Source organism: Megalobrama amblycephala, linkage group LG10, assembly GCF_018812025.1.
Source record: "Megalobrama amblycephala isolate DHTTF-2021 linkage group LG10, ASM1881202v1, whole genome shotgun sequence".
In the NCBI taxonomy this organism is placed as follows: domain Eukaryota; kingdom Metazoa; phylum Chordata; class Actinopteri; order Cypriniformes; family Xenocyprididae; genus Megalobrama; species Megalobrama amblycephala.
This window is the reverse complement of record NC_063053.1, coordinates 19181313-19202330: the sequence shown is the minus strand read 5'-3', so window position 1 is coordinate 19202330 and position 21018 is coordinate 19181313. Positions and strand designations below refer to the sequence as shown.

The following is a 21018-nucleotide window of genomic DNA, read 5'->3' as shown; positions in this document are numbered from 1 at the left end:
CAAAGACTTACAATGAAGCACGAAGCATCAAGACCTCAGCGTGCACACCGTCTCCGCGGCCGGCATTGAAGTGCTGCGTGTGACAGATACCTTTAATATCAAGCTACAAGGGGATGAAATAACTCAGAGAAAATGAGAGATGTCAAGGCTACGGGCTACATGAAAAAGAAGGTGAAGAGCTAAAGCTGGCTCAAACAGGAACTTGAGCTTCCTTCAACTTTTACTGCAAAGCAGTGAGTCATAACCCTCCACCAACACAAACACACCACTCCAGTCATTCTCTCTAGCTCTGAACTTCAGTACTTTACAAATGAGCAATCTTATGATAAACTATTTAGATTTTTTTAAATATAAGAATTCAATATAATAAAGCATTATCGCTGCAGATTATGAGCTACAATGAAAAAAAAAAAAAAAAACTGGAGCAACTAGATGTAACTGAACAGTTGCTGAGTGATTACATCAGAAGGAAAGAAAAGAATATATTGAAAAGTGTATATAAGCAGAGTCCAAAATTAACTTTTTGTCTCACCAGACAATGGTTGATTTTTGTACTGAGCATAAATTCTTAACTGCCATAAAAATTATATATATATATATATAAAAATTTAAAAGTAAAAGTACACATTTTTTTTTTTTTTTTTTTTACAATTCTAAATATTACTATCAAACTGACAAATAACTATTTTACTTAAATAGCCAAAGCCAACATTCATTTACATTTGTTGCTTGGCGATTATTAATTCTGGAATCTAGATACGAACGCTCATATAAAGCCAACAAATAATGATATATCTTTCGATGTTGCAATCTCAAAGACACAGTGGATGTCTGAAGTATAAAGTGAGAACTGTATGCAGACAGAGGTAAGCGGGGTTTGCGGTTATATCAAACCAAAGGGGAGGTCCCGGGCTTGAGTTTCTTGTGTATTTGTGCTCGCGTCTTCTCTGTAAACCATGTGTGTACATGACATGAGAATTACGGCTGGGTGCTGGAAAGCGATCCGTCACCCTCGACATGGCGGATTGGTTGCTCTCCTGACGTGCCTTCCAGCTGGGCTGATTTACAAGCTGCTGACAGACTTCCTATGTAGAGCAGGAACATTCCTCACCATTGCATTGAGAGATTCATTTCACCCCACAGTGTGGCTATTGGCCAACATAATATTTTTACCCATCCGCTACTCAGAGAAGAGACATGTGTCAGCTTTACTTTGAACAACTATATCTGTAAATAAAAAGCAATATGGTGAAAGGTCTCTCACTAAAATGTGATTAAAAGTGGGCACCATCACTCAATAAGATTGTTTAGTGTTGAGTGTTTTCTATTTTTATATAATTTTTAAATTTTATTTATTCCTGTGTTGGCAAAGCTGAATTTTCAGCATCATTAATCGAGTATTCAGTGTCACATGATCCTTCAGAAATCATTCTAATATGCTGATTGCTGCTCAAAAAAATAAAATAAAAAAAAATCTTATCATCATGAATGCTGAAAACAGAATACTAAAAACTGCTCAATATTTTTGTGGAAACTGTCATGCGTTTTTTTTCTGGATTCTATTAGGAATATAAAGTTTTAAAAAAGAAACAGCATTTGTATTATATATAGTATTTTTTGTCTTGTTTTAAGTAACACAAACTCTTCTGCCAAATCTGCTCAATAACAGACTTTAAAGACACTTAAATTGAGACACACCTTGCAATTATCTTGTCGCAACATCTCACTCTGAACAATGGCACACTATCTCCGCTCCTGTGTGCAGGCACAAACGTGATGACTTTTTTTTTCAGGAACATGTTTAAATAATAGCAGGCTTTCTGAATAGGGGTATGCGAGTCAGAAACATGTCCTAATAGACAAACTCATTAGCTGTCAGTCTCTCAACTAACCTGCTCTCGATTAAATATCAGCATGACACATACGGAAGGAAGAACTCGATTTTGATCTAAACGAGGAGACTGTTGTGACTGACAGCACTGTTGAAATACTATCAAAAGCAATTGTGATGCTGTGTATAATTAACATATGCTCAATAAAAGCGTCTCAGACAAGGTATTTAACGTTTCTTGGTACAGACACAACTGTGTGCTTTAAAGAGGGAGATTTTAGACTAAATTATCTTATTGGACTGGCAGTGGGGTGCCAAACAAAGCCTGGTTAAAAAGTCTGTCAGTAGCATGTAAGCAGAGAAGATCAGACTAAATAAGAGGGCACACACAAAAACACATGCAAACACACCATGGACAGATAATTCCCATAATCACAGATTAATACTGCCAGATAATCCCGCTGACAGAGAGGTCAGCACTCACAAACCAGCACGCACTGACAGACTAGACTTCATTCACACACACACACACCACATCTCTGACACATTCCTGAAGATCACATGGCGATTATGCCAAACACGCGTTCATCACTTTGCACTGATTATATCTGCCTTTTATCAGGGCATGGTAAAAATAATTTCTCAATTAGTAATGTTTGTATTGTTTTCCAGTATAAATACATAGAGTAAACATCTTTACAACTAGATACTTTTACTGTACTACGAAACTGCATAAGCTATTAAGACTTTTTTCTCGTCTTAAGCATTAATTATTAAAATTCAACGAGGTTTAAACTTCAAACAAGAAACTGATTTTCAACAGGGTAATAAAATACACAATGTAATATATATTTATATTATACTATATTACACTATTATCCTATATTTAATACCGTTATATTTTTTCATATAAAATGGTAATTTTTTTTATATAAAATATTATTTTTTATCATTTATTTATTTTTATTTTTCTCTACCCCATGATTTAATAAATATTTCTTATTTTATTTTATTAATTTACAATTAATATAAAATTATATTTTGTAACTTTTGTACATATTTAATTAATATTTTTTAATATTTAATTAAAAATATATTATATTTTTCCTATTTTACACAATTTTGCTTTTCAAGTAAATTCTTATTTTTACCGGAAAACAAGACCAATATACCGATTAGGTTTTTTTTTTTTTTTTTTTTGCAGTGACAAATGCGTTCTCATTACCTTTGCCAATGAAAAAAATATAAAAATACAGGCTCTAAGCTCAAGCATCTAACGAGGTTCAAGTGTGTTTGATTTGCCAAAAATCATATATCGAAAAACAAAGGAATCCAAGTGACCATTTTATAGCACTATAACTGTTTAAATATAACATTAAAGAGAACTCAAAGCATAAATATATGAATTACATTTATCTTACAAGACATCTTCTGGCGTTTATCCATTACAGGTACTTAACATTCTTTTACGAGAGGCAAATAAAAGCGTAATTCTGAGTGCAAGTGGATGACTTTTGGCCATCCTCACAGGCAAGTGTCAGCTGCATTGTATATCACAGAGACAGCAAAACATGACGGATTTATCCTGCAGCCGGTGACTGCCTCTACATGGCCGCCTGATTGTGCATTGATCGTGTAATGTGGGAGTGTCTCGCTTCTCTAAGGCTCTGAGCGCGCCAGACACACTGAACTCCGGTGTGTGGTGTCGGGTGGCCGCCCCTCTGTCGCCATCCTGCCTGTCACTGGGTTTTCGCTGGGGCTGCACTTTCTCAACAAATCCCTGACCCGACGTGCATATCCTTTCTGTCTCTTTTTCCATTTGCATTTTTTGTGTGTGTTTGCGTGAAGGATGTAGACTGATAAAGAGAGAAAGAGTATGTGGCATCAAGGAGGACAGAAAATGAGAGGGACCGAGAGTGGGTTTATGAGACTGAGCTCTGCCACTGTCGTCTGCGTGTCTGGGGCAGCAGACGCCCTTATGATAGAGGTAAGATGGATGCCCCCATGATGCACTGACAGAGAGGAAGTCTGAGTCATATCTGCTTCCAGCCATTTCTTTATCACCAGCTGCTCTGAATGTAACCACTGCTATATACAGTCTACGTTTGAACTGAAATGTCTGAGATATCACTGTAAATGATACATATTTCAGAAAATATCTCACACAACTTTCTCATGCAACATAAGTGTTATTAACAGCAATACTGCCACATACACAGCTGTTCACAGCAAAAATACATTTCTTTATCAGTATTTTTGTCTTGTTTTCAAGAACAAATGTCCAAACATTATTAAGGCAAGATCAATTACTGGTATCCTAAATTTATACATTTATAAACCTAAGGGTAAATAAATCAAAAATTTAAATAAATAAATATAAATTAATAATGTAAAAAAAAAGTTATATTAAAAAAAAAAAAAAAAAAAAAAAAAAATATATATATATATATATATATATATATATATATATATATATATATATATATTATAAATTAAAATACAATTTAATAAGTTTTCCAGCATGTTGTTATTGTTAATTAAATCTTTTTAAGTTTTTAATTTTTGTTAATTGAAATAAAACTAAAATAAAATATAAATTTTGTATGGAAAAAACCTTAAATTAAAAAAGTTCTTATCAAGTTGAAGTCCTAAAATTACTAAAACTAAAACTGAAAAGCCAAATAAAGCCAAATAGAAATATAAAAAAAAAAAAAAAAAAACCACATTTAAATATATAAGAATAAAAGCTATTTCAAAATATGAATAAATACTGCAATAATATATCAATAATACTAAATAAACACTGTTTTCCAGTGTAAATAAGACAAAAATATTGATTAAGAAAATTATTTTGCAGTTATCTAAAAACAGGAACAGGAAAATCAAACACCCAGAAACATTTTTTTTGAAGGCTCAAGGTGTCCCACAGTAACCATGGTTCAAATGGACAGTTTATCTTCATTTTGAACAGCGAGCCGTGTCAGGCCTTTCTCAAATAAAGTACACTCACACACCTCAACCTCAGCATTTGCCGGCCATCTATCTCTGTTTGGCTGATGCCCGTCCGCAATTCACTTTGACAAATGTACAAGAACAGGACACTCAGCTTTGGCTGAGAAGGTCAGGATTTCAAACAGAGCTGATTACAAAGCGATGCTGCTCTGCTGATGGATGATTGTTAGAAAGTGAACTCTGGCGGCTTATCAGTGAATTATTCGGGGGCGGTTCTGGCACGCCGTGAGCTCCACGTGTAAAAACGGCTGGAAAAGACAACCTCTGGAAGTTAAATCGCCTCATGACGTCTTGAGGAGATGGGTGAGTGTTGGACAAAGGAGAGTGAAAGGATGCTAATGCATGGCCGTGCGCTGTGATTGCATAATGCCGCAATTAAAAGATTTCCTGTCACATCGCTAAATGAGAAATGTGGATTCATTACAGGCAGAGTGTCTCTGAGTTTTATTAGCAATGATGAGTGAGAAGAAACCGTGCATGAGAGGAAAGGGTCTCACCTGCCGACTTTGGAGTGAACTTGTCGCGGTTTGCCGCGCACACGGCCAGGAGCCGATAGCCGAGGTCCAAGTCGAAACCCTGCTGCGCTGCCACGCGGCTTACGACCTGCGAAAAGAGACCACGTGAACGTTAAAACGGGTCTTTGTTTACTCATGTGGGTTAGGCTGCATGTGTGTGTCCATTATTTGCATTCACAAGAGAGGCGCAAACACAAAGTTCTTCGATTAAAGACTGAAGGAAAATCAAGCTGATATGTTCTAAACACACTCTTTAACATTAAGGCTATTGAATTTTTCAATAGTCTACATGAGCTATGTGCAATTAAGCTTCCTTGAAATTCTACCCCAGACTCCCATGAGAGACGCGAGAAGCAGCGGTACACTCGCATCACCCGGCTACCACCCCCTCTTCCTTGTACACCAAATATCTCTCCAAAAACTACTCATAAAAGAGCAATTTCCCTTTTTTAGTGCAATCATATCAAATATTTATATATGTGCATGAATAATGTATTCAAAGATAAAACAGCCACCTCCACTGATGCAGAATAGTGTTAAGACTGTGTTGATATTTGCAGGGCACGATTGATGAGCTTTCCCCAGAGATCTGTGTGACTGGTGCGCAGACGTCTCTGTTTGTTCTCTGAATACCCTGATCCGCAGAGACCACAGCCCGCACTTGGCCCCTTGAACTCGCAACTCCAGCTCCTTTCAAAGCATCTTGTGATCTTTCGTGGAACAATTCAAAAGCGTGTAAATAAAACTCTAAAGCCACATGTAAGACAGAGACGGTAGGTGACAATGTTACCACACAGAATACATAACCGAGGCTTTACCTCTGGAATATCTTAAAGGGACCGTTCACCCAAAAATGAACATCGTTTACTCAGCATCAAACCTGCATGACTTACTTTCTATCACCGAACACAAAATGAGAAGATAGCCAGAATGTTCAAGCTGCTCCATTGCATACGTTGAAAGTGAGTGTTGACCAGGTTGCCATCAAGCTTCAGAAATGACAAATAACTACCAAAAGAAGTGGTGACTAGGGCTGTATATTCCAGTCTTCTCAAATAATACAATATCTTTGCAGGAGGAACCAGGGGTGTCAAGACGGAGAGGAAGATTAGGACGATTCTAAGGGCCCAGGTCAGACAGAGCGAAATGTATTAAATTATTATTTACTCCAAATTCCGTACTGCCCTATATGAATAATGGCAAAGACAAACAAATTAATGAATGTACCATGAATATGATTTTTTTAGGGGTTCAAGCGAGTAGCACTGAAACCTTATTGTAATTGTTAAAATTTAAACTAAAAGTAATCGGGCAGATCAAACCGTAAGTCGTAGAGATTTGAAACTTTGAGGGCTGGTAGTACTCATACCGTCTACAACGTCACCATGGCTCACCCCCATCGGCCTGATGGGGGCACTACAATGGTCAAAAGTATGAAATGGCTCATAACTCCTAAACTGTTAGGCATAGGCTCAAGTGTCTTATATCGTTGGAATCATTAGCTCAAGACGGACATGCATTGGATTTTCAAATATTGCACAATTTGCACAACATCACGCACAATTTTCAGGTATTTTGGATTTTTTGAAAAACCTACTTTTGCAAACTAGTCCTAGGTTTTTGACCCGATCTGAACCAAACCAGTGCAGCAAGATTCTCTGGAGTCTGATTGTCAATAGTTATCAGAAAAAGGTTGAAATTTCGATTCATGGTCCCTAAGGGCCGCCAAAACATTTGAAGCAGGTGAAGACACTTTCACTAAAATGGCTATAACTCGTGAACGGAATGAGACATTTTCACCAAACTCAGCGCACCTATGTAAGAGCTCATTCTGTGGTCGAGTGAAAAAGGACACGGCGAATGGCCACTTGGTGGTGGTATAACAGGAAAAAAAAACATGAAAATGGCTATAACTACTCCACCGTTAGTCCAATCGACTAGAAAATGGGCATGCAGTGTCTTCGTATGAAGTGTAATGACTATTTATGAGGACATTGATGCATCTCAAAAAACATGTCCGCCATTGGCCACTGAAATTTGAGCAGCTATCAGACAAGGTTAACGGAGGCCGATAGGAACGAAACTCTCTGGGCCTGTTTGACTCACGTCCTTAGAGGTCTGTGAGAAAATAGAAAGAAATCGGCCACTGGGTGGAGACTTCACATTTTTCAAGTGCGTAAAGGGTCGTGTATCGCACGATTTTTCGTGCACACCCATGACATTCATGCCACATGGTAGAACTCCTCATTCTGAGCAACTTTGCCTCTAGGACCGCTGCTGTGCAGCAAATCTTTCATTAAATATTGGAGATTATTTCAAAAAACAACTTTGGCAAACTAGTCCTAGGTTTTTGGCTAAATCTCAATAACCGTTAAAAAGGTAACAGTAAATTGTACAGTAAAAAATGGTAAATTGCCTGTATTGGCAGTAATTGGTCTTTTCCATCTATGATCGATATGGTTACAGGCTCGATATGGTTACAGGCAGCCTTTTTAGGCATGTGCTTATAGGCCTTAAAGCACTTGAAACCTGATAATTGCTGCTATATATATATATATATATATATATATATATATATATATATATATATATATATATATATATATATATATATATAGGGCGCTTTATCACCCCAGTCACCATTTACTTTCATTATTTGAAAAATAGCAGTGTGAACATTCTGCCAAAAATCTAATTTTTATTCCATAGAAAAAAACAAACCAAAAAAAAGTTATACAGGTTTGGAGCAACACAAAGGTAAGTAAATAAGTAAATAATTTTTTGGTAAACTATTCCTTTAAAATGATACAGCAGGAACACTTAAATACTTCAGGCTGACAATGAGAAAAAAAAAAAACCTGGTTACACTGGTTAAGGTGCCTATTTTCAGCTAAGTTATGGATTTAAATATTGCTTTGAATAACATTCAATTTGAAGAATTTCACTTTGTCTCCCCTTTCACTCTCTATTATTCTATCCATCAAGAATGACACAACCAATATAGAACGAGAAGCATTCAACCTTTTGTAATATCTGCTGTAAAATCTGAATGAGGCTGCACATGATCTTTAATAACTCATGTATCACACTGCTGCAGCTGTGCGCTGCATTTATCCACTTACTAACCTTCTCAATCCTTAACACCCAGCACTTAATGTGCAATTTATGTCCCACATCGAGTGCAAACGTGACTCTTCTTAATCTTAAATTGTCATACATCTGCTACCAAGGTGGTGCAACAAAAACGACAAATCAACCCTGCGCTGACAGATATCTATTTGTGATTTAATGGTCAAATGATGGCTTAATGGGATTCTAGGATGGCATCTATGAAACTGAAAACCTAGAGATGTTTTTGTCCTCCAGTTTTTGGGGATTTTTGGACAGGCAGAGCCGCTGCACTCTTGCCAAACTTTAATTTCCTTTCTGCAGCTGCACTTGCCAAACGCAGCAGCCAGGCGTTCTGCCATGAGGGCTGGTATAGATTCCACTGGCGTTTAGAAATGCATCCTCTCAGAAGCCTTTTCCACATAATCTCTCTTCTCAGAATGCAGGCCTAAAATATTAAGTGACTCAAAAGAAAAAAAATTAGAATCACCGAGCCACGCAAATGTCTTGTCTTACAGTTTTGCTAAAGGGCCGAGCACATAAACGGTGACACGCAATATAATACACAAAGAAAAAATGGCTGTTTATTTCTTCTCATCGCGAGGCTCACAGCACTGCAGATATGCAAGGGTTGACAAGAAAAGACAGTGGAACAGCAGAGATAGTTGTCATCGCTAAAGCTACTGACAGTTTGGAGATGTCATTTATCATTTGGCTGAGTGCTGATATTGTGCAGCTGGGAGACAATGGAAGAACAGCTCCATATGTAGGTCTGCGGAGAGCAGAGAGCTACCTGCTGCCTGAGGGGAAATGTGTAAGACATGTCCACATCTGTCAACCAACATTCTTATCTCCCCAGTTCTTTCATCTCTCCACAAACCTCACCGCTACATCCTCACCTGGGGAGAAGAACCTCTCCGCTGCTCTCTGAGGGACCGCACCACATCAGACAAATTAATTACAACATACAGAGCGCAAACATACTGCACATCCTTTCGGAGTGAGCGTGTGTGGTGTGAATACGGTGTCTGGGGACACATTGTCATGTACACACGTGACATTAACTGCAGAGAGGGAGGCTGAACCAAACTCAGAGCTGTCCAACAGTAAGGAGGTCTGGAATACCTGGAGAAAGCTGTCCGTTAACATTCGCATTCATCTCAAGGGCAGTAGCACAAGCCCTGGAAGTTTGTGATGCAGCCAGGTTGTTTAGAGCTAATGCCATGTGACTAATCAAAAAAATATGTCATGAAAATGCCAAAGTGACTATCTTGAACTATGACATAAAACAGCATGAAGTTAAAAGTTTGGAATAATTGTGATTTGTTTTGTTTTTGAAAGAAGTCTCTTATACTCAACAAGGCTGCATTTCAGTAATATTATTATAATTTAAAAGAATAGAGTGAAGCCACGCAAAATCGCGTTCAGTATCGAAGATGAATCGACTTCGATAATGAACCCGATTTTGCGTGGCTTATCAGTGAACTACGGCTCTGTCTATTAAAAGGCGCTCCATTTTAAAGCAGGTGATGGCGATTTAGAGGTAATCAGGGAACCGGCTTTACTGACGAAATGCGCGTGAGAATCGCATGCGATATATCGCCCAGCCCTAATCTAGAATTGTGTCCTAAATGATGTACTCTATCGTCTAGTGTATGAATATTATCAGGTTATTTTATCATTCAACATCAGAGTCTGATACTGATTTTTTTAGATTACATTTTAATTAAGATTATGTTAATATGACTAAATTTAAATAATTTTAAGACTTACAAGTGTCCCCCTGGAGGTTTGCTGTGGCCCCTTCGTGGGCCCCGGCCCCCTGGTTGAGAACCAGTGATCTAGGATATATAATGGCAGCTATTTTAAAGAAATCTCAGTACAGATAACTGATGTAAGTCTAGCTAGATCAAACGTATTCTCAAAGCCTCCCAGTAAATCATTATCTGAGGAATTTAGATCACAGTGTGGGAGTGGGACTGAAATAAGTCCAGTGAAAAATCAATGGAAAATGTCTGTACACCCATGAAAAGCACCTGGACTGGAGGCCTGAATCAGACTGAAGGTGCTAAACACTGGCAGTGGGCCATAATCAATGACTGTCATGGAGAATGTGGGACAGGGGGCTACTTTTCAACCTACTGTATGTTCTGCACCACTCCATGTTCTGGACCACTAGCATCACCAAACAGAATTAAATTTGGAAAAATGTTTTAGGGGGAAATCAGCCTACTAGTGGCTTACTTTTTTACTTTTAGCTTATCGAGAGAGTAGAAAATATTTTATCATCCAAAAAAAAAAAAAAAAAAAAAATGAAACCACCTTTACACACCAGTCTCTTTTATACACATATAAAAAAAAAAAGAGGTTACAGGAGGGAAGAAAAAACAGGGAGAGATGAGTGGGTGGGCAGAGGGACACATGAAGCGTGACTGTTGCTTTAACCTTCGTCACTGGCCCCTGACATGAGGACAAGACGTGAGCAGCTGCTGGCTTACCGTCAAGCATCCCATAAGGCTTTGCTCAAAGGGCCGCTGGAAGGCTCGTGGGTCTCCGCACCAGTCCAGCAGCTCTGTGGCCGCCGTCTGAAAATTGGCTGGATTCTGTAAGTGCTGTTTGAAGAGAAGAAATCAAATAGCGCTTGGTTAATATATTAAAGTTTTTAAGCATAAAACTTCAACACGACACGCATTAGCATGTAAATATCATAATTTTCTGTTTACATAGAGACACTTGCAGGAATTCAAGGATGAGCATTAGTAAGTTCATCCACCTAGAAAAATATTTCCACAAAATGATGATTTAGAAAACCATAAAAAAAACCTTTTCTCTTAAAGGGAATCCTCTTGTCATTCTAAACCTGTACAATGGAAGTCAATAGTAACCAAAACTGACTGGTTAACAACATTTTTAAAATATTTTGTATTTCACAGAAGAAAAAAAAAGTCATACGGATGAAGTGAGTATGATCACAGATGACAAATGATGACAGAATTTTCATGTTTGGGTTCATTTTCCTTTTAATTTCTTTTAATAAAAATAGGAGCTTCATATTTTTAAATATTGTATATATTTCAGTTAGCCCCTGCCAGAACCCAACCGGTAACCCAAGGCCTCCTGGTCTGAACGCAGCTGTGCATTCTGGGACAGATCCACTCTTCTGACAAAGAGCTCAGTGTGCTTCAAGGCCTCCTCACACACCGCAGTACGTCCTAATCCAGACTCTTCATCATCTTTTGTCCACTAAGATGTAATAGATCTGCACCTCTGAAAGCCATAGTCAAGCAGGCCGGCCAATAAGGCGTGCACAAGAGGGCGGGCTTTGTGGCAGAACTGAATGAGAAAAGGCTTATTCTCTTTTCCCAACGATTTTTTTTATTTATTGAGCACCGAGGTTGTTTATCCTCCCCTCAGGACTGCCCTCCCCCCACCCAAACTCTCCTGCGACTGGTGGCGCACAAGACACGACAGGAAATTTAAACAAATGAGCAATCTGTACACCCTCTTCAGAGCCTTTGCACGTTTAATGTTTAGCCGCTCTGAGGAGGAGACTGTGCACTTTGAAGACCATTATACTCGGACGGACACCTCCTCTTCCCCGGCTTGCAGTGAGGAAGCGGCATTGTCTTCCAAGGGCGGCAGAGGTCGCCATTTGAATGAGCGGCTTTGGTGTGTGTGTGTTGACAAAGAGCTCATCTGACAAAGAGCCAATGTCTACTGCCGCAGAACCCTGCTGAGTAAATCCTGCACAGCATAAGGGATATGCGGGTAGCGAACGTTCAGCCCTCTCGCCACAAAAAAAAAAAAAATCCATTTTGAGGAAGGCAATTCTTTGTTTAAGCGAACATTCTGATGTCAGGGTCCAACCACACGATTATGAGGAAAGAGAGGAGGGGATGAAAAGCACGCCGTTGTGATGGTAGGCACTCAGAGCGGTGTGTCAGCAATGAAGGCTTTTTGGCAGGATCGCAACACAGGTGTTAACGTAACAGTGGCCAAATCTCAGCACTCCACCTTTCCCCTGCCAAGCACACGGTGTCCAAACAGGACCTCTCCATCTCAGGGCAGCTCTGTGTGTTGTGAACAGTCACTCCAGAGGCATTAAATCATGTTGCGTGACCAGGTCTGGACATCTACACTTCTGATCATCTATACCGCAAATCAAAGTGGCAGTATAACGGAAGATTTTTCTTGCTGTTTTCTTGCCGTTTTCCCAGTCCAGTTATAGTAACTAAGATGCAAAAACACATCACTGTGACGCAAGCATTACAATATTTACATGACGTCCACATACATGGAAAACCTGGAAATATCAGGGTATTTTAAATGTAGGATTTCCAGGAACGGACAAGTCAAAAAACTGATAACATCATAAAAAAAACAAAAAACAAAAAACAACAACAACAACAACAACAAAAAAATTCTATTTCTATAATTTTTTTTTTCTAGAAACACTTCTCTAAAATATTTAAACCACACTACAATTTCTAGAAAATTATTTTTTAATCCAGCTTTGCCTAGTTTTCCATTTTTCAGTTTTTACAAGTGGACTATTATAATATATGTGACCCTGGACCACAAAACCAGTCATAAGGATACATTTTTTTTAAATTGAGATATATATATCTCATCTGAACAATATCTGGCTGAGATACAACTATTTGAAAATCTGGAATCTGAGGGTGCCAAAAAAAAAAAAAAAAAAAAAAAAATTAAGTCCTTAGCAATGCATATTACATACAAAACTATTTTTTATATATATTTATGGTAGGAAATTTACAAAATATCTTCATGGAATATGATCTTTACTTAATATCCTAATGATTTTTGGCATAAAAGAAAAATCGATCATTTTGACCCATACAATGTATTGTTGGCTAATGCTACAAATATACCCGTGCGACTTATGACTGGTTTTGTGTTTCAGGTTCACATTTAATAATACTACATTAAATTTCACATTTTATACTACATTTGAAATACTAAATTAAGTAAATGAAAATCATACTAGGTCATTTTCTGCAAAGAAATCTTCAAATTATTCAACCACATTCAAGACTTCACTCAGAAAAAAAAAAAAGAAAGAGGGGGGGGGGGGGCTCAGGATCCTGAAATCTTAAGGGCAATTGCTCTCATCAACTAATCTGTCAGAGGAAGTCCCTGAGCACGAGCTCATTTCATCAGTCCTACACGGGACATGGACCATGAATAACTGCCTCCTCCAGCATCAGAATACTCTTCAGCAAATTTGTATTCATGTTCCATGTGAATGATAATTTCTTCTTGCTTAAGAAGAAAAGAGAAAAGAAAGACTCTAATTAAACTGAGTCGCTGTGGTATGTTTCACTTATTATTTCTAATCATTAAATTCCTCCTCATGTTCTTGATGGAGAATGAGCCAAGAGAATTGTTCTGATCATCCAAACGTTTATCATGCATTCAAAGGTAAACAATGTGAATGATAAGAGTTTCAGTTTTAGTTAGTTAGCAGAATAAATTGAAGCTGCACAAATAAGAAAAAGAAAACGGGGACACTATTCAATGTTTAATAAGTAGTTAAACCGAACAACAAAATTGTAGGAAAATTGATTTGGGTGAGTGTGAGATTCTGTTGAATGCAACAGTTCTCCTTGAATTGATTGTGATGTCAGTCTGCTCCTCTCAGACAGAAGAGGATCTCATTTTGTGTGATTGACAGCTATTGGCTGCTGACTGCTCAGCGTGCGGGCTTTAACTGCTAGTGAGGAAGCCCGCAATGAGAAAACAGAGGAATTCTGTAGGAAGGGCTCTGTAAATGAAACTCAGATGGCAGTGCGAGAGACTGGTTGTATGAGAATAGAAAAAAGTCAAAGAAGTCAAGAGAGAAAACGGTCCATTTGATTGACATTACAATCACAACATGCTGATGGCTTCATGTGGGTGTTAGTCATGAGTTTGGACTTAATGTTTTACACTTCTGTCATTATAACCAACTGAGTAAAGTTGAGGGAAGAATAGATTGTGTGACAGGCAGGCGTATGATTGAGTGACAGGATGACAGAATGATGAAAGGAGGGAAACGGGACAGAGAGGAAAGGAAAACCCCTATTAGATTGAAAGAGTATAAGGTTTTTGACATATTGACATCACAATCATAGGAACATTTAGAAATTGTCCACATATTGGCATTTATACATACTGTAGATGCACAGGTCATTTACATATGGAAGTCTTAAAGGTACAGTAGCAAAAACTGCTTGGTTATTTTTAAGGGTCAGAAAAACAGGTGTGTAAAACTATATTACTGATGTTGGTGCTAAAACCTTGATAAAAAATAATATGTGGACATCAGGGGGAAAAAATAAAATGATAAAGTATACTTCCAAATACAAATACTGTCTCTGCTTAAATTGAGCTCACTGGGACAACAAGTCCTGGCAGCAAAACCGACAACTCTCAACACACTAAATGTGCCATATCAATATGATTAATGAGCAGCAATCGATTGCGTTTTGTCTTTAGTTTTAATCACTCTCAATCTGCTATGCAAAACGGAGATAACAGTGTCATTTGTAACCAATTAAATAGGCTCAGAAATTCAATGGATTCTTACATGCTGTAGACATGATCTTATTAGCGCTAAGACTTGCTTAATTGATGCAGAGACAACAAAGCCTAGCAGAAAACTGTGTGGACATGAAAAATCCTGAACTGTCTGTAATATACAAGTTGGTATGTCAAATATTCCCATAAATCTGTCAAGAGAAGTATAATGTCACACCTACATAGCACACTGCAATTATCAGTCTAGAATCAAAAGATATAGTGTTGGGTCATACCTACTTTTGTGTGTGTGTGCAAGTTTGACTACAGTTCTGCGGTTTTTTTTTTAAAACCACACCGATATAATGAAACATGAGCGCATTTGAAGTGGTTCTCATGAATTGAAGTGCTCTTTGTTTTAAATGTACAGATACCTACTGATAGGTTTACGGTTTTGAAAACATTATATAACTGATAAAAACAGCATCTAGCAAATAGCATCCCTTGTTGGCAAACGCTATTTACACTAGCTCCGCCCACCTATGTCTGGTTGATCCAGGCTTCTGGCTTTTACCGCGATCGACATGGGTTCGTTCGAATCCGCCTTTTGCAGAGCTAGTTCTTCTCCGTTTTCCCATCACATATAATATCAGAAAGACATTTGTTTTCAATAAAAATGAAAATAATGTTCTAAGCGTGGAAATATACTTCCCAATGAGTGTTTAATAATATTAACAGTATTTATTGGGTAGGGTTAGGGAAAGATGTAGGGAGGGTTTTTATTCTCCCAATAAGTCAGCATCCATTTAATAATTTTAATAAATATAATCATTTACACTCTATGATATTATTGAATCCTGTTAATGTACAAAAATACTGAGCACTTATTGTAAAGAACTGCTATTTTACATGGTGTAAATAGAATCTATCGCTATTTTGACCGAGTGTAAATAGAATATATTGCTATTTTCACTTAGTGTAAGTAGCATCTTTAAATTTCTTAAAATAAATCTTTTGAATGGTAGTGCAGTTAGCTGACTTTAAAAGTAATATAAGTCTATGGCAAATCTGCATATAGATAGATAGCTATGTAATGTGTCTGTTTGTGCACACAAGAAGTGATCGGATGATAGGAGATGCTTGGAAAATACCCGGGGAGGACAACAAAGTTCAGACACCAACCATATTCAGCAACCTGATATGAGCCAAGCCTGGAACAATGAACAGACAGACAAACAGACGGTCATTGTGTCACTGTGGTTCTTTTCTCCTCACCTGTTTGATGCACAGCAGCCTGTCATTGGTCTGCTGTATGTGCCTGTCCATCGAAGGAATCGAGTTCATCTTGACTGCTGCCTCTTTCTCTCTACCTGGAAGCCATTAAAGTTCTTCTCTCTGAAAAATGGACAGACAAAGAAAGGAGTGTGTCAGGCTGAGAGAAAAACGGGAGAGCACTTCAGCACAAATCTGTGATCTCCTCACACGCTCAACAAGGCCCTGAAAGACACTGAGTGCTCAGATGACATTTCAGTAGTGGGTGAGGAGGAGCCGTCCCATCCATCTTTCATGTTGACGGTGTAACTTTGACACTCCTCTCAGTTTCTTACGAGTAAAGCGCAACCATAATCTTCATAAATAGCCAGCAACAGCACAACTCATTAATGATGTAAGTGAGGTATGTGTGCTGAATGGATGTGTGCTTACACTCCAATCACACCTCTACAAATGCCTGAACCCCATCAGTGTGTCCATTACACGCTACTAAAGGTATCAGGCCTTACATTCAAGGTTATCAATTTAGCCGCTGCGGGCTGATTTACAGTTGTGTTCACTGGCAAATAAACATGGGGCCCCGTGGCCAGCGCTGTAACTCACTGCGCCAACACGCGGAAGGATTAATTGGTGAGGAACGGGAATGTTGGGACTTCATCTCTCATCTGACCACTTTACTGCCATCACTCTTAACATTCCAAAAAAAAAAAAAGAGGCAGAAAGCAAAATTCCCCCACCACCCACTGCAGCGGTCTGATAAAGCGCTCTTCAAATACCTCGGCTGTGTGCGTGACAGGACGGGGAGCGTCTCCGGCTCTCAGGAGGGTTAGATAGTGCCCTATATATGTTAAAGCAGTCAGTGCATTTCAGGAAGTGATGTCGGGACAGGTATTAAGGGTGCTTTCTTAAGCCTGCATGAAATGTTTAAGCATGTAAGTCACGGATGAGACGGCATGCCTGGTACCTGCATAATAGAAGTGTGCTGAACCTACAATGCCAGATTCATACAACAGCACAACATGTTCCATTTTTAGCCTAAATCACCACCAAATGTGCAACTGACTGCAATCACTGCAAAATAAAAATAATAATAATTATTTATTATTATCATTAATCAGTATATGTATTGTTTTCCAATTAAAAAAAAAAAAAAATCATTCTCAAAAATATAAACTCTCCTGGAAGAAAAATTGTTTTCTGTAAAATTGTTTTCAATTTTTTTTTAAAGTATTTTTCAGTAAGATTTTTTCACAGAAAGTCACTAAGGCTGCATTTATTTGAGATATTAGTAAAACAGTAATATTATTTATCTATATTTTTATATTTAAAATAATATTTTGGTCAATTTAATGCATCCTTTCTGAATTAAAGTATTGAAAAATAACTTACTGAAAAAATCAAATAAACAAAACTATACTCTTTCTAAACAAATCATATCTTATGCAATTTTGCTTCTATTATTAAATTCTATTTTTAGATTTAAGATTTTTTTCAAAATGAAATCTAAAAAGGGATGGCACTAAATACACCAAGGGTGTGGGTTCAATTCCCACAGATCAGTGCAAACAGAAGTTTGTCCCTTGAATACAATATAAATCGCTCTGGATATAAGAGAGAACTCTTTTGGCAAAGATGCTCTGACAGGATTTGGGTCGGTGTGGCTGCAGTGACGGTCAAAGGCCAGCAGGTGTCTCTCTCTCTCTCACACACACACACACTGCAGCCCTGCCACCCTGACCATCAGCACCACCACAAATAACTGCTGAGTGTTCCTTTAAGCCTTTACAAGCGCTACAAATCCTCTGCTCCAACCCACTAACAGGGAACGCTCAAACCAGAGGCTCGCCTGTCTGACCTTGTGGCTATTGATTAACTATTTCCCTCCTTACCCCGCTGTCACTCTCACCTCCAGCTACGAGCAGTGAGAGGAAGAAAGGGGGGGGGGGGGGGGGGCAGAAAGAGTGCTCTCATTCTCCTCCTCCTCCTCCTCCTCCTCCTCTCTCTCATGAGACGGCTTTTGTTTGGTGTGCAAACTCTAAGCTACGGGCTTCAAGAGGGTGATGATGACATGAAAACATCATTACAGTGGCTGCTGAACATCCTGATCTATGACGTCAGAGAGCCGTAAAGCAGAGCCTAGAGTCCAAAACTCCACACAGCTTGATCACGCATCCCTCTCTCTCTCTCTCTGTCGCGCTCTCCCCCCTCAGGCAATGAAGGCTGGAAAAACACCAGTTATATAACACACCAACTACCTCAATGAAAACAAACTCTTGTTCTCATTATTCAAAGAGAAGCAGAAGCTAGCTATAGAGTCACTCCAAACAGAAAGTTTACAGTCAGATACTTGGCCATGATGGCAGCATTTCACAATATTTCACTGCTCTTGGCCCTGACTAAATCACATATCCTTTATGTATTATAATAATAATAATAATAATAATTATTATTATTATTAAAAACACACATTACTTAAACACTTTATACTTAAACATGTTGAACAAAAGAATGCAGAGTGCCTTTATGCATTACATTTTTTTAACAAATATTACAAATTATTACAAACTATTAAAAATGACATGTCATTTTTTAAATATTAAGGACTTGTTATTCATTAAAACTACTTTAAAAAATAAGTTGACAAGTGTGAAAAAAACATGAAACCAATGACTGTTCTAATTAACCAATATCAGTTGTATAAAATCATATTTTATGGAATTCACACCGTCAAACCATACAAAATGAGATTATCCAGGTATTCAGAAGTAAAACAGCAGGGTAGAGAAACTAAACCTCAAAAAACAGTAGGATGAATCATATCAGATGAACGAGACTAGACAAAATTCATACTGTCAGAACAAAAACAAAAGCAATGAAGTGAAGTATAAAAAACGCATTGTGTTTAATCTTCAGAAAGGTGAGGTCAGAAAGAGGGCTGAGAGAGAGAGAGAGAGAGAGAGAGTCTTATTTTGTGCAGGGAGAATTATCTCTTCATAATCAGACACACGCCGCATGAGTGAGTTTTGCATTTCCACTCACGCTTGACTCCCTTTTCAAAGGTAGCTCTCTATAAATACCATCAGTCACTCTCTTGGGTTAAGGACAGGGATTGAGAGACTGATACCAGCCTGGAACACAATTCAAGAAAAAGGCCAAGCTTAAAAGACAGATCATAATTACAGCTCACGCTCTGATCCGACCAAGAGATCTTCTCAAAGCAACCCGACTCGTTCACGTGGTGTAAACTTCGCATTCGCCACTTTAATGCATGCAGAACAATAGTTGTACACAGCCAGAAATTGAACTCAATCAGCATAATGTCTTTTCAATTCTATTCTGGCCAAGAGCTGCCCACGACATGTAAAATCAACAATCACAACTGATCTTAATTTTACGTTTTTAACAGGGACCTAAAAAATAAAAATTCCGTCATCAGTTCCCCTCTTGTCGTTCCAAACGTGTATAAGTTTCTTTCTTCTGCGGAAAACAAAAGATATTTTAAAAAAATATTGGAAACCACAGAAAGTTGGTGACCACTGACAAAAATACAGACATTTCTCAAAATATTTTTTCTATGTTCCTTAGAAGAAATATACAGAGGAATATATACTTCTGCTCTAACCTAGTTTACTTTTCTTTTTCAAAGAGTCTCAAACACAACTTTTTGATATTTAACCATTTCCATAGATTTGATTCCACTGACCTGTCAAACTAATCCAGTGATTAGTTCTCCATCAAAACAGTTCATAAAACTCATCTTCATTTGTGAATTGGTGAACTCTTTATTACAGGGTGTTGCATAGCATCAGCCAATCAGATTTGAGCTGGTGATTGCGAGTATGCCTCGGCCGGTCAGTGCATGGACTGTGGGCGGTCTGTGGGTGTAACGTATGAAACTTTCAGCTTGGCTGATCAGAGTGCAGTCATACTAAAGATCAGACCAGACCGCCTGCAGAGAGGAGACAGAGGAAAGTGTCTCAGCACCTGTTGGTGTGACCGCCGCAGCTGAGTGGCAGAGAGACGTGGGTCCACGGCATGGGCACCAGCATTTGGGGCTACATTCTGCCGTCTGCTTGGATCGATCACCACAAACTAACCTTAAGCCACATATAGTACCACAAAAAGTATTTGGACACTTATCGTTCAAACGTTTGGGGTCAGTACATTTTTTTATGTTTTTGAAAGTCTCATGCTCACCAAGGCTGCATTTATTTGATCAAAAATATAGTAAAAACAAATATTGTTAAATATTTGTTACAAGTTTTCAATTTAAATATATTTAAATATATGTAATTTATTCCTCTGATCGTCGTTACTCCACATAATCCTTCAGAAATCATTTGAAAGAATCTGATCGAATTTGCTGCTCAAATAAAAAAAAAAAACATTTCTTATTATTACCAATGTTAAAAACAGTTGTGCATCTAAACATATTTGTGGAAACCATGATACATTTTTTCAGGATTCTTTGATGAATGGAACAGTATTTTTTTTTTTTAAATCAAAAGCTATTGTAACGTTATCAATGTCTATTAATGAATAAATAAAAATATTAATTAAAAACACAATTAACTGAACCTAAACTTTTTTGATGTTATTGCATAATTGGATAACAAAAGTAACAAATAGCTTGGCAAACAAATTATGCTCGAGCATCTCTGAACTAACACTATTCCATTCAAATGGCCCTAAATTTGTTTCTCATAAACAACATTTAAAACACATAAAATCTATTTTTAGTCCGTTAATTTGCATGAA

At 37.9% G+C, this 21018-nt stretch overlaps 1 protein-coding gene across 7 annotated transcripts in view; it reads right to left on the bottom strand.

Annotated features, from left to right (window-relative positions):
• Positions 1-21018, bottom strand: part of zmiz1a (zinc finger, MIZ-type containing 1a) — a 167052-nt gene that overhangs the window by 29337 nt on the left and 116697 nt on the right. For 6 of the 7 annotated variants that reach the window (XM_048205204.1, XM_048205203.1, XM_048205206.1 and 3 more), the window contains 3 exons: positions 16264-16383; positions 10965-11078; positions 5341-5446 (listed from right to left, as the gene is read on the bottom strand). In XM_048205204.1, the coding sequence (XP_048061161.1) occupies positions 5341-5446; positions 10965-11078; positions 16264-16332 (289 nt within the window). In that variant the 5' untranslated portion in view covers positions 16333-16383. Of the gene's footprint in view, positions 1-11; positions 287-5340; positions 5447-10964; positions 11079-16263; positions 16384-21018 lie in introns of those variants that run through there. The other variant, XM_048205210.1, reaches the window with a different exon arrangement.